The sequence below is a fragment of the Pogona vitticeps genome, chromosome 1 (assembly GCF_051106095.1).
Source record: "Pogona vitticeps strain Pit_001003342236 chromosome 1, PviZW2.1, whole genome shotgun sequence".
Classification (NCBI taxonomy): domain Eukaryota; kingdom Metazoa; phylum Chordata; class Lepidosauria; order Squamata; family Agamidae; genus Pogona; species Pogona vitticeps.
In genome coordinates, this window is record NC_135783.1 from 58,352,166 (window position 1) to 58,365,767 (window position 13,602).

General features: G+C 38.2%; 1 protein-coding gene across 7 annotated transcripts in view; it reads left to right on the forward strand.

The window, feature by feature from the left end:
- LYST (lysosomal trafficking regulator) overlaps positions 1 to 13,602 on the forward strand; it is a 139,693-nt gene that overhangs the window by 63,704 nt on the left and 62,387 nt on the right. For all 7 annotated transcript variants that reach the window (XM_078383132.1, XM_020787105.3, XM_078383135.1 and 4 more), the window contains exons 24-28: positions 1,339 to 1,516; positions 3,025 to 3,194; positions 5,734 to 5,964; positions 11,496 to 11,662; positions 11,777 to 11,929. In XM_078383132.1, coding sequence (XP_078239258.1) covers positions 1,339 to 1,516; positions 3,025 to 3,194; positions 5,734 to 5,964; positions 11,496 to 11,662; positions 11,777 to 11,929 — 899 coding nt within the window. The remainder of the gene's footprint in view (positions 1 to 1,338; positions 1,517 to 3,024; positions 3,195 to 5,733; positions 5,965 to 11,495; positions 11,663 to 11,776; positions 11,930 to 13,602) is intronic.

Sequence of the window (13,602 nt, forward strand, 5' to 3'; positions counted from 1 at the left end):
CATAAGTCGAAGCACCATTTCCCATAGGAATGCATTAAAAACCATTTAATCCGTTCTGGCTGTTTTTCGATTTTATGTAGAGGCGCAGTTCTTAAGTTGAAGCATTAGTTCCCATAGGAACTAATGCAAAGCCAGTTATTCCGTCCTCTACGACTAGGGGGAGAATTTTTCTTCTTTTGACCTAAGATGAACTTAGGTCAAAAAAAGGGCAGGAAAGGGAGGGGAGGCAACACCTTCTGAACAGAACACCTTTTAACCCAAGCACCTTTTAAACAAAACCAAGCACCTTTTAGCTCAAAAAAGGAGGGTGGGACACCTAAACAGAACACCTTTTAATCCAATCACCTTTTAAACAAAACCAAGCACCTTTTAGCTCAAAAAAGGAGGGGGGAGGGAACACCTTCTAAACAGAACACCTTTTAACCTAAGCACCTTTTAAACAAAACCAAGCACCTTTTAGATTAAAAAAAAGGGCAGGAAAGGAGGGAGGGACTTTGCTCAATGACTTGTTTTCTCAAATTTGAACTCTTTTTCTTGACATGGTGTGTCCCTGCATGTACAATGATGCAAAGAAATCTATTATTAACTGCCCATACACATACAGTCACCATCAGAATTTTTTTCACTTTGACATATATTTTTTTTGCAGCATAGTTTCTCCAGTATCTGTTACAGGCCAAAATTGAGGGTGATCCACTTGTGCAGTGGGAATGAGCTTATCACCAATGGCAAATTGCTGTTGAACACTTCCTTTTTCATTGTTGAGATACACACAGCTTTTATTATATGCAAACTGTGTGTACCTGAAATGAAAAAGGAAGTCTTTAATTAGTGGCAATCTGCCAGTGATCACAACGTTCCTTGTATGGTACAGGTGAAGCTGCACAACAGGATTTGGGCCAATATGTAATTGCTCCAAAAACTGTTTACAGAGTGGATACTGTACTGCCACTTGTTAAGTTCTATTTCTTTATGTGACTTTTTTGCTTAAAAAAATTACTCTGTGGTCTTTCCTTTCAGAAAGAACTTCAATTTACTAGCTACACAAATGGTGTAGCCACTAATTTAGCAAAACATGTAAGCATTATTACAATGAAACATAGAATTTTCCCCCTGTACTGTCTGGATGGATGTTTTTTAAAAAAGGTCCCTGTAAGGAATACCGAAGCAATAGAATCATAACAGAAGCACAGAAGTTTCGTCAATGTATCATTGCTTTGGCTTGATTTCCCCTTCCTCTCCTATAAAGTTGGAGGCTCCTTGATGCAGCAGTCTCCTACTGGAAAACAGTACTAATGTTCAAGATATCTTAGTAATGAACTCTTTTTTCCCCATCAGGACAACAGAAGACTGTATTGTACTTGTATGCTGTGGCTTTTATCAACTCTTGCGTAAAGTTCTTTTAATTTTGCCGGATATCATGCTTCCAGATGTAATGGATAAGCTTATTCAGCCAGAGATTCTTATAGTTCTTGTGAACCATCCATCTGCTCTCATACAGCAAGGAGTTATTAAAGTAGGAAAAAGTGTGTTTGTGTGTGCATGTGTGTAATTGTGGGGGGTGGGCAGGGAATAGAAATTTACAATGTGAGTAAAATGTGTGAATTATTGGGAGAGCAATCCTCTTCCCCTCAGCTTCCTCTCTGCACCACAGTTCATCCCATTCAGGAGAGTCCCTTGTCCCTTTATGTTGCATGATCAGAGGCCTCTAGAATTTGGCAAGAAAAGAAACAGGAAGGGAATGCAGTTTGTATTAAACTTTTCCACCATAGAAAAAGCACATTCCTTGGAATATACAGTATGTACAAAAGCCAATATAACCCAACAATGAGGATACAATAACTAAGGATATAGATATGGTATAAACAATACAGTGGTGCCTCGCTTAGCGATGTTAATCCGTGTAGCAAAAATCGCTGCTAAGTGATTTCATCGCTAAGCGATATTAAAAAGCCCATATAAACGCATTAAAACCTGATTAATGCGTTCCTATGGGCTAAAAACTAACCTTAAAGCGAAGATCCTCCATAGGGGCGGCCATTTTCGATGCCTCTAGAGTCTAAAGCGAGGAAACACAGCAGGCGGCCATTTTGTTTACCCGGCAGCCATTTTGAAACCGCCAATCAGCTGGCTGAAAATAGGGGCTTTGCGATGATCGCTTCCCCGCGATCATCGCAAAGCGAAATTTCCCCATAGGGACCATCGCAAAGCGATCGCTCTTGCGATGGCAAAAAGTCCATCGCAAAGCGATTTCATCGCTATACGGAGCGATCGCTATGCGAGGCACTACTGTATAAGGAATTTCTCAGTATGATGATAGTAGCAATGAATTTGGGTATCAGTGTCATATATTGAATTTATTTGCATTCGAGTTACATTCATCTTTGAGTCGCTTAAGTTCTACCAAATACAAAAGTCCCCATTCTCTCTCCCCTATCCCCTTACCTGTGAAGAAAGAATGTAGGGGGATAAATCAGCCACAGTAGACCCTTTGGAAAGAATGGGACTTCATAGTCACTAAGTCAGAATCCTGCTGCCCTATGTGATTGTGTAAGAGCAATTGTGCGAGTAGCATTGACTTGTTCCCTTGGCTGTCAGTAATGTGCCCTGTCCCTCTGCTTGTACAATTGATTGGGCATTCAGAAACATGACAGCCATACAGAAAAATAGAAAAATGCTTTTAGATGTACAGAAATATGTAATGAGTGTTTAGCCATTGGGTTCATTGTAGTTTCAACTAACCACGGTTTTCATCAGTTGACAGAGAAGTCAATGTAGTTACAACAAGTTTCTAACAATGAATAATCAACCTCCCCGTCACTAATTATGCAAGCAGTACATCAGTTTCTCATTTTGATGAAGCATATTGTGACTGTTAAAAAAAGTGTTGAAGGCCTATTAATGGGTGATGTACCAATATTAAAAGTATATTAAGAAAAATAAATGTGATAGAAGAGGTGTTCTTAAAAATCAGAATAAATTAAAATATAGAATTATTCTTTTTCTTCTTCTTCTTCTGCCTAGCTCTTGGACACATACTTCAACAGAGCAACCAAGGAACAAAAGGAGAAATTCTTGAAGAATCGAGGTTTTTCCTTATTAGCTAACCAGTTGTACCTTCACCAAGGAACTCAAGAACTTGTGGAATGTTTTATGGAAATGCTGTTTGGTCAATCAGTTGGCCTTGATGAAGAGTAACTACTTTTTTCTTTCTTTTTTCTTTTGGTCTTACTTTATCAGTTAGCACGTATGTAGTTGAAATGAAGATGTAGCCAAGTGTTGCAAGCTAATGTCAGTTGCTGGCCACATACTTGCATGTGCCTACAAATATCCTTTTCCTTGCTATGCTGTAAGTTCTGCCCAAAAGCTCCAGTTTATTTACCATTCCCTAAATTTCCCTAAAGAAAATTAACCTATTGATCAATATTTTTGCTTAGCTTTCTTGTTTGTTTGTTTACGTCCTACTGGTATAACAGCTCTTAAATAATAGTAAAAGTAAAGAGCGAATTTACTAAGCTTCCTGTGATGAAAAAAACACAATTATTTGATCTGAGAACAGTTTCTTAGACAAAGCTTTATAAGGAATTCACGGATTGGAATGTCTCCAGGTCCCATCTGCTCTGTTACATAATTTAATCTGATTGTTGTTCAAAGAATGAATCAAATATTACTCAGATTGTTTTGATTAATTTTCAGTACAGTAAATATCAGCCAGGAAACTGTGCAGAAGATCTTTGTCAGGAAATTAATGCACATGGAAGGGCTGGACTGTTGTGAAGATAACTTTTGATCCCCTGGCTGCCTCTGATTTCTTAAGCCAGGGTTCAGTAAAGCACGGCCTATGGGTCTTGACGCCCCCTTGGCCTCCCTAAAACCCAAGACCTCCCAATTTGGAAATATTTTTTTGCCCTCCCAAAATGCAAATTTTGCCTCTTAGAGGCTTCTGAGGAGTGTGCTGTGCATGTTGAACACAATCCCCCTGCCAGTCATTTTCTGAAAAAAAGTCTTTGAAGGCTGAAAACATCCCACAAGGGGGCGAAATGGGACTGTATAATACAAACAGTGTGCACAATGTTAAGGTGTATGCAATTTTCAGGCCAATTGTTTTCGTTGTGATTTTGGCACTGGAGAGGAATTTGCAACCCACCAATCTCTTGGAAGGGCAAAAATGACCCCTTAGGCCCTTGAAAGCTATCCCATGACTAGACATAGGCTATTTGTATTCATGTATCTGGGAATACAGATACAAATTGTGGCACCACAGGTACCACAGAGGCCCATTCTCCCCCCAGAACCGGCCAGTCCATTTGTTTACAGCATGGCATGTGGCTCCATCATCATCATTGTTATACAACCCTGCGTCCCTGTGCAGCTGACCACTTTGATGCAGAGATGGGGCGGGAAGTCTTCCTGCTCAGCTGATGAGTGTTGGCTGTGTGGGGAGGCAGGGAAAAGCTGGCTGGGTTCCATCCGCAATTGGCGCCGTGACAACAGAGCTGAGTGCCACATGGCAAACAGTGAGTAGACCGCCTGGTTCTGGGGGGAGTGAATGGGCCTCCATGGTACCTGTGGTGCCGTGATTTTTATTCGTATCCCCAGGGATACAAGTACAAAAATCCATGTCTGCTTCTGACATGAAGGTAAATTGCTATCTCTAAATTTTTAATCTATTCCCAACTGTCAACCTACCCTAAAGTAAGAACATTTGCACCCATTCGGAAAGAGTAGGAGAAGATGATGTAGATGCTTCTTAACATGCGAGAAGTAAGTCTGAGAAAGGACTTCTAAAACAGCATTGGATTTTGAAATTATGTCTTTTATTTTATGAAGGTGATTCTGCTTTCATTTTTAGTTAAGAAATTATAGTTAACAAATAGAGCATGAGTACTAATGTTATTTTTGCTGGTTTTGGTGAAATTGGTGGCATTTTCTTGAATGAAGATGCTCATAAAGTTATTCTTCTTAAACCAATAAGATTTTGAGAGGTGATGCTTTTTGCCTAGCAAACCATCACTCACTCTCAGGAAGAGAAAGTTTAACCCCAAAGAATGATGTGCCAGCACCCAGTGGTTCTAATCTTGCATACAGAGGAGTGGAAGTATCATTCAAGTCAGGGAAGGCACCAGATTCTGTTCATAGAGTTGTGTTGAGCCAGCTCTTGCTTTTAAGGCATTAAAAGAGGAGGAAGGTTTCTCATCCATGATATAATGGATATAATCAGAGCAGTATATCATCTCTTCATGGTCAATGTATTTTATTCATAGCAAAAAGTAATATGTTTTCATCTTCATGGTGGCACTAGCTCCAAATGGACTTACCAAAGGCAGTAGTATGTCAAGTAGGATTTCTGTTTCTTGTACTGGTATGATTTTTCTTGGCCAATAATATAGGAGCTGAATTGTGAGCTCTAGGTTAAACCCTAGTGCTTAGTGAACTAGCAAATTAGCTACTTAGGATAATGTAGTATTGAATTGTTGTGAGTTTAAATAGCACAATATAAAATAGCACCTTTTGCTTTATTGTTTGTTTTTAGGCCTTTTTATAGCTGAACTAATATTGTATATGACCATGTAAATCGAAGTTTTGTCTTGGATTTATAACCAGTAGAAAATTTTCCTAGTGCTCCTAACTTTGAAATGTTGACAAGTAATGGACTGATTTTGTTTATGTGTGATGTATTTCAGATTGCACTGCAAACTGTTCCACTGTTTGTTTGTTTGTTTGTTTTAACAGCTTTGACCTAGAAGATGTGAAAAATGCCGGACTTTTTCAGAAATGGTGTGTGATTCCTGTTCTGGGCCTTATAGAGAATTCCCTCTATGATAGCATCCTGCTGCATAATTCCCTCTGTTTTCTGCTACAAATCATACGTTCCTGCTCTAAAATGACGGACATGCTGCTGGATAATGGGTTGTTGTATGTACTGTGTAATACTTTAGCAGCACTTAATGGATTAGAAACTAGGTAAGTGGTTGTTTTCTTTTGTACTATTTCAGAATTGCTGCAGAATGTAAACTATTCTAGTGAGTGCATCAGAGAGGTCACAACTTTTTGTTTCTAACACAAGTCATAGATTTTTTGCTTGAGAAAATCTCCATCAAAATCATGGCCCATGTTAGAAACATTTATAAAACCTTATGACAGTGTTGTTTGAGAGTAGTTATCATTTTAAAAATTGCATCATTTTTTGTAATTAAATGTAGCCATGTTTTATATGTTGTAAACAAATTTCATTTTTTTGTCTCTGAAAAGGGAGTTCTTGCTACTATTTTTTTCCTGCTCCAATGAGCTTATGGAGAGTGGTCATTAAGCCAGAACCATGTCAGAAATAAAAGTAATTCAGAATTTAGTAAAGTGCCCAAAAGTCATGGTAAAAAGTCATGATCATCATCACTGCATGCTGTCAAGTCAATTCTGACTTTTGACAACCTTTCCAAGGTTTTCCAGGTAGACCAATACTCAGAAGTGGTTTACCACTCCCTCCTTCTGAGGGCATCCTGGGGCTATGCAGCTTGCTTAAGACATCATGGGCCGGTTCTTTTCACAGGAAGCACACTAGGGAATCAAACTCTCAACCTCTTGCTCCTTGGACAGATACCTAAACCACTGAGCTGTTCATAGATGTTCATAAAAAATAGAAATATATTGCATTAGAAATCATCATCGTCAATATCCCCTCCATGGGCACAGGCTTTGTTGAAGTGGAGGAGCTTGTGTGATTCAGTAAGGTTGAGAGCTATGCTGAAGCGTCTCATCTCAGCTGAGAAGCCAAACCAACTGTGTCCATCAACCATCAATTATGATGACAAGGAATAAACAAAAATCCATACAAGATGAGTCAACAAGTACTATGTCAGATGCTATAGCCCCTGGGCATCTGGTGACAAATGGGCTGCAGGGCTCAGCAGGTCTTGTTGAGGAACCAGAACAGGCTGCTGCAAAGCTACGGGAACAACATAAACGCAAAACTTGGAACTCTCACTGAAAATTGAGAAATTAAGAACTGTTATTATGAGGCAAACCCAACTGTGATGATTTGTGTTTTTATGTGTACAGTAGTAGAATGGGATATGTAGCCCTAAAATTGTCCCAATAGCATCCATCTTGATTTAATGTCTGTGTCTGTGGTAGGAAAATTTTACATGCTGTTTCAGAGAAGCTTCGTTCTCTGGTTATCTAGTTGCTAAGGAGAGCCAGAGAGTTACATTCCTGGTAGTCATGATAATTCTGCCACAAAACATGATAATGACTCAAGCTCCCATGAGAAAGTTAGGCGGGACAACAAGACCCAGAAGGGGGTGTTCCTTATGAGGCATCCTGGGAAGAAGAAGGAGTTGGAAAAAGATGGAGTTTGACTGAGAAAGGACAGACATGTGCTTTTTCCCAAAATGGATTATAACTTTTGAATGGAGCTTTTTGCCAACATGGACTTTTGGATTACAAATGGAATCTAACCTTTCCTGATGGACTGTGGACTATGGAGTTACAGGATACGTAAGAAAGACAACGCCTATGCATAATTCTAGCTTAGTATGTTTTCTTGTGTTATTTTTCTTAGCTGGAGTTTGTGGGGTGGTCTGTCTGACTTGATATGGAAATGTTACTGACTGAATTACTTTGCTATAATCTGAATTCTGTTTAGAACTATCTTTCTGAATAAAAGCAATAATGTTTAAGATTGCATGCATTGGTCTCTTGTACAAACTAACCTAACTAATTGGCCACGAATATTTTGCTACCATGTAGAGCCCAGATTAGCCTGAGTGTAAACTCATGGACTGTCTGTGTTTGTTGCTTTTTCTTAACCAAGGGGATGGACTTGAGGAAGGAGTGTTAGTCAGGGCCTGGCTGAGAAATTGGGCTCATTTTAGCTAATACGGACTGGCTAAACTCTGGAATCTCTCCTTCTCCGGCTTCCCCTTAATCTCCTTGGAGATTGCTTACACCAACAGCCCATGGTTTTCAAAAAAGAATGATGGAAATTTGGAAAAGGAAACACCCGAGTAGTGACATAACTGAACAACAATTAATGGACCAGAGAAGGTTTATCATCTGGAGTAAAGTATTTTGTGAACTGGAATTGCAAGAACTGGAAAATGTGGCAAACACAGAAAAATCAACACAGAACAGTGACCATAGTATGGAAGAGAAATGGAAGGTAGAGGTAGACGCAATAGTGGAAGAAAACATATCAATAGAGGAACAACTTCTTAAACAACCCAGAAATTAAGAGTTGATAGGACAGCAAACATCACTGAGAGAAAAAATAGTAAACCATATTAGTCAGAACACAGGAAGACAAAGGGCCCCCAATATGTGCCAATTACAAAGTAAACCAGTAAAAGATCTGCTGAATGATGCAAATATAGTCATCGAAACATTCCCAACAACATGCTAAAGAAAACAAACCAACTCATATATAGCACGGCTACCATCATAACCATGGAACTTGGTTACAATCTGAAAAAAAAGGAAAAGAAAAAACCAGAAAACTACTTGCACTCCAAAATGGAAAATTCATTTGGAAAGAAAAATAAACAAATTACGGGCAGACATTAGCAATTTAAAACACTTGAAAGGTTCAAAATTTAAAAATGAAAAAGTAAAAACCAGACAATGCAAAATATATGACTTAGAAAGGAAAACAATTGTTGAAACTATGGAAGAATTAAAACAGCAGGTAACAGCTACAGTAAAGAAAATTGAAAGATATGATGGACAGTTGAAACAATATAGAGAAAACATGCAGTTTCGAGATAACCAACAGTTATTCTATATATTACCAGGAGAAAATGCAGAGCAAAAGAAATTAGGCGGATGTAAAGATGATGCTCTAAAATTCTAGACAGAAATGTGGGAAAGCTCAACCAAACATACTAAAAATGCTTCATAGATTAAAGAACATAACAAAAACCCCTCATGGATTAAATAACAACTGAAATGATCAGGAGGCAAATAAAGGCTGTGAAAAATTGGAGTGCACCTGGTTCCAGATGAGCTGCATGGATTTTGGTTAAAGCATCTAACTAGTCTCCATCAATGTATAGTAGTGTATTGATTGCTGGGGGTTTTCTGAGGTCTTTGGCCATGTTCTGAAGGTTGTTCTTCCTAACGTTTTGCCAGTCTCTGTGGCTGGCATCTTCAGAGGACAGGAGTAGCACTCTGTGCTCTGGTGCAGTTTGTTTTGGGAGTTGAGTATTTATAGCTGTTGGATCAGCTTTGTCCTTTTCAGAAGATGGGTGGTTATGGTGATCAGTGTGTTTTTGTTATGGGTGTATTGTTGTGATAAGGAGAGATTATCTGTCATTGTGATTGATAGGTGTCGTTAGCTGGACTTTTGTGTGTAATGATAACCAGTCCCTATAGCTGGGTAGAGTCCGTTGACCTTTTGCAGGCTGTATATTTCAGTGCTGGGAGCCAAGCTTTGTTGAGTTTTAAACTTTCTTCTTTTTTTGTTGAAGTTCTGATGCTGTTTGTGGATTTCAATGGCTTCCCCGTGCAGTCTAATGTAATATTGCTGGTGTTGTCCAATATTTCAGTATTTTGAACTAGAAGTTCATGTCCAGCTTGTTTTAGGGCATGTTAAAAATGGCAATATTATAAAATCACTCTGAAGTGATGAAAATTATAAATACCATGGAATACTAGAAGCAGATAACATCATGCACACAAAAGGTAAAGAACTTACAGAAAGGGAATCCCAGGACAGAAGGGACACCCTCACGACTGCAGGAGTATACCATATACCTTGCAGTTGTGACCAGGTATATATTGGATCCACAAGATGAAACATCCACATCAGACTAAAACAACCGGAAAAATCGGCAGTACCTGAACATGCCCTAAAACAAGCTGGACATGAAATTCTAGTTCAAAATACTGAAATACTTGACAACACCAGCAATGTTACGTAAAACTCAACAAAGCTTGGCTCCCAGCACTGAAAAATACAGCCTGCAAAAGGTCAATGAACTCTACCCAGCCACAGGGACTGGTGATCACTACACACAAAAGCCCAACTAACGACGCCCATCAATCACAATGACAGATAATCTCTCCTCCTTATCACAACAATACACCCACAACAAAAACACACTGATCACCATAATCACCTACCTTCTGAAAAGGACAAAGCTGATCGAACAGCTATAATTACTCAACTCCCAAACAAACTGCACCAGAGCACAGCTACTCCTGTCCTCTGAAGATGCCAGCCACGGAGACTGGCAAAACGTTAGGAAGAACAACCTTCAGAACACAGCCAAAGAGCCTGAAAAACCCACAACAACCATTAGATCTTGGCCGTGAAAGTGTTCGCGAATACATATAGTAGTGTAATTTAACCACTTACTTCAACATTCTACAACTGTAGACTGAATGACAACAGGCTGCACATTTCTGATAATAAAAGATCATGAAAAGGGCAATGAACCCAGTAATTATCGACCAATGCTTTCCAACAATGTTCAAGCTCCTCACAGGAGTACTTGCAAAATCAATATATAATTGCTTAACTGAAAACTCCCAATGCCCAACTGAACAGAAAGGGAACTTTAAGAAGTCAAGAGGCAATAAATGATACTGAAGAATGCAAAGAGACGAAAAACCTTAACATTGCCTGAATAGACTATTAAAAGGCATTTTACTCATTGCCACACAGCTGGATGAACTCCTGCCTAAAAATGTTTGGGATTAGTAAAAACCATTCAGAAGTTCCTCAAGAAAAATATGAAAAAATGGAAAACCATCTTAATGGCCCATGGTGAAGAAATTGGGGAAGTTAGCATCAAAAGAGGAATATTTCAAGGAGATTCTTTGTCATCACTGTTACTTAACATCTCACAAATCCCTGTGTCAATAATTTAAAATAAAACTGGATAGGGCTACCATATTTCAGAACAAGCAGGAAAAATCAATCATCTGTTATACATGGACAACCTAAAATTATATGCAAAAAGTTCTACAGAGATAGAATCACTACTAAACACAGTACAAATCTTTAGTAAAGATATCCAAATGAAATTTGGAATTGACAAATGTGCAGCTGTATCTATACACTGTGGCAAGATCCAAAAACTAGAGTTAAAAATGGCAGTATCATAAAATCACTCTCAAGTGATGAAAATCATAAATACCTGGGAATACTAGAAGCAGATAGCATCATGCACGCAAAAGGTAGAACTCACAGAAAGGGAATATATCAAGTAGTAGTGTTTGTTTGCCATACTCATATTATTTAGCTGTTAATGGTGTCTAAAACTTGTTCGGGATACTAGTCGCTATGCAATGCACAGATGGACTATGTTTCTATGAATTCCTTCTAGAATATATGAAGTTTTTATCACACAGACAGATTTTAAGATGGAAAGGGAAAGTTTAGGTGTTGGCAAACAACTAATGGGAATGTGATAAGTTGGGTCGGTTGATGTTGAATATTTGGCTAATGCTTTCAGAAAAATATGAAATTTCCATGACTGATTCCGCTTTCTTTGCAGCATCCTCTCAGATGACTATAGGCTACTTGTGTGTGATATACAGCAGTTACTTGTAGCAGTGACCATCCATGCCTGCAGTTCTTCAGGTCCCCAGTATTTTCGCATTATTGAAGATCTTATGGTATTATTGGGACATCTTCAGAACAGCAAGAATGAAATAACAAAAAGTAAGCTTCAGGTTGCTTTGTGTAGATATGTTGAGGAGTAATTTTCTTTGAATTGCTTCATCTGCTGAATAGTTTGAAGGGATGCATGCTAGTTCATTTGATCTCTGCTTTCAGATATGGCAATTGCTTTGCAGTTCAGAGTCCTGCAAGCAGCTGTTGAGTTTATAAAAACTGCAGGAAATCAAGACTCTGAAGAATTGAGCAGTTCATTCAATTTACCTGTCACACATCACCAGGCAATATTTCAAAAACGCAAAAGCATTGCTGGTAAGTAATGAAATCAAACATGATTATCTCTAACTAGACTTGAGCACCATTTATAATGAAATTTGTTCCCTTGCTTTTTGTACATATTTCTATGTAATTTTTAGACACTTTGCCTTGATGGGAGTTTAAACCCAGATCTCACCAGCAGTCTATCCACCTTACTGTCTCTGTTGGCCATCCTGTGCAGTTTATTTTGAAAAATCTGTATATATTCTTATATTCATTTGTGCCCTTTGCAACGTTAGTTCTCCAAGTCCTTCTATTGGAAGCAAGAGAGAGAGAGAGAGATATGCATGTCCACATCTGTGCATAGCTTGGAACATTAGGTTTGAAAATGGATTCATTAGTGTTAATTATTAGAAATTTGAAAATTAATTTGTTGTGAATATTAAAATAGAAAAAATTTACCTGCTGGCATTGCAGTATTAATTTATTAATTAAATTGTCCTAATATAGTAGGAATTATAAGGCTCCACATTTGCCCTTTGCTCCTTCTGACGTGCTATTTATATTGTTTATAAATTTCCCTTCCCAATGTACTTATTTGCCCTAAACAAGTCAGAGAACTCACAATGCAGGTGATATTTAACAGGATCTAACACATCTCGAGGCTATGAGGGTTGGAAAGACTATTTGTGTTAGGACAGAGAACTATTTTTACAAACATCTAGAAAACACCTATCCATTACTATTGTTTAAATTTATTTATTTATTCTATTTATATCCCGCCTATCTGGTCTTGCGACCACTTTAGGCGGCTGTTACTGTACTACCTATTACTAATATGCAAAACTGAGAACCAATAACTCCTCATCTGCTTTTACAGCTAAGAACCAATAATTCTTTTATCTGTTTTCACAAAGCACACTACCACAGATGCATGACAGGGTATAGAAAGAATTAGCAATTCTAAAAATCTCAGCTTCTTCTCCGTATGACTGTTTCAGGTCACAGCAACCAGTTTTTAACATGTGCACCCCTCCACAAAGTGGGTGGGACAACTGAAAACATGTGGTTCTTAACTCCCATGGAAAATTTATGTTCAGAATATTGTTTGAAGTTTTGAGAATTTATTTGACGCCAAAGTAGCCTCTGACTCAAAAGTGAGGGGGGGGGAAGAGTTGGGATCATTTACATAGATCCAGTGTTAAGCACAGTTTTCTTGGTAGAATAGCCAAAGAAATGGTATTCATGAACCGGTTTCAGCACAAAAGAAGATCATGCTTTATTTATTCATAGCACTCCAGAATGTAAAATGAATGGTGCAGTTGTACCTGTGGCCTTCTAAAACCTTCCTATAGGTACAGTATATGCTTAGCCACCATGTGAATGTGATATTAAACCAGATGGACTCCTGGTCTTATTTAACATATCTCTTAATAGTTTCAAATAAAAAGTAGCTTTGTGTAAAGTCATAACTCTTTGTAACACCATAGATATGCATACTTCTTACATTCTTAAAAAATTAATCCCACCTGGCCAGCAATGCTTACTTAAAAAAAAAAAGAATGTTTCCGTCTTTGAGTTCCTTCTGCATTTAATGCATCCTCCTTTTCTAGTGGGAGCTGATTATTTTGAATATGATGGGTTCTTCTTATAGAGTAGTAATGATTGTCCTGCTAGTTATCAATATGAAGGGTTATATGTACAATTTTGCACATCTTTAACTCCAT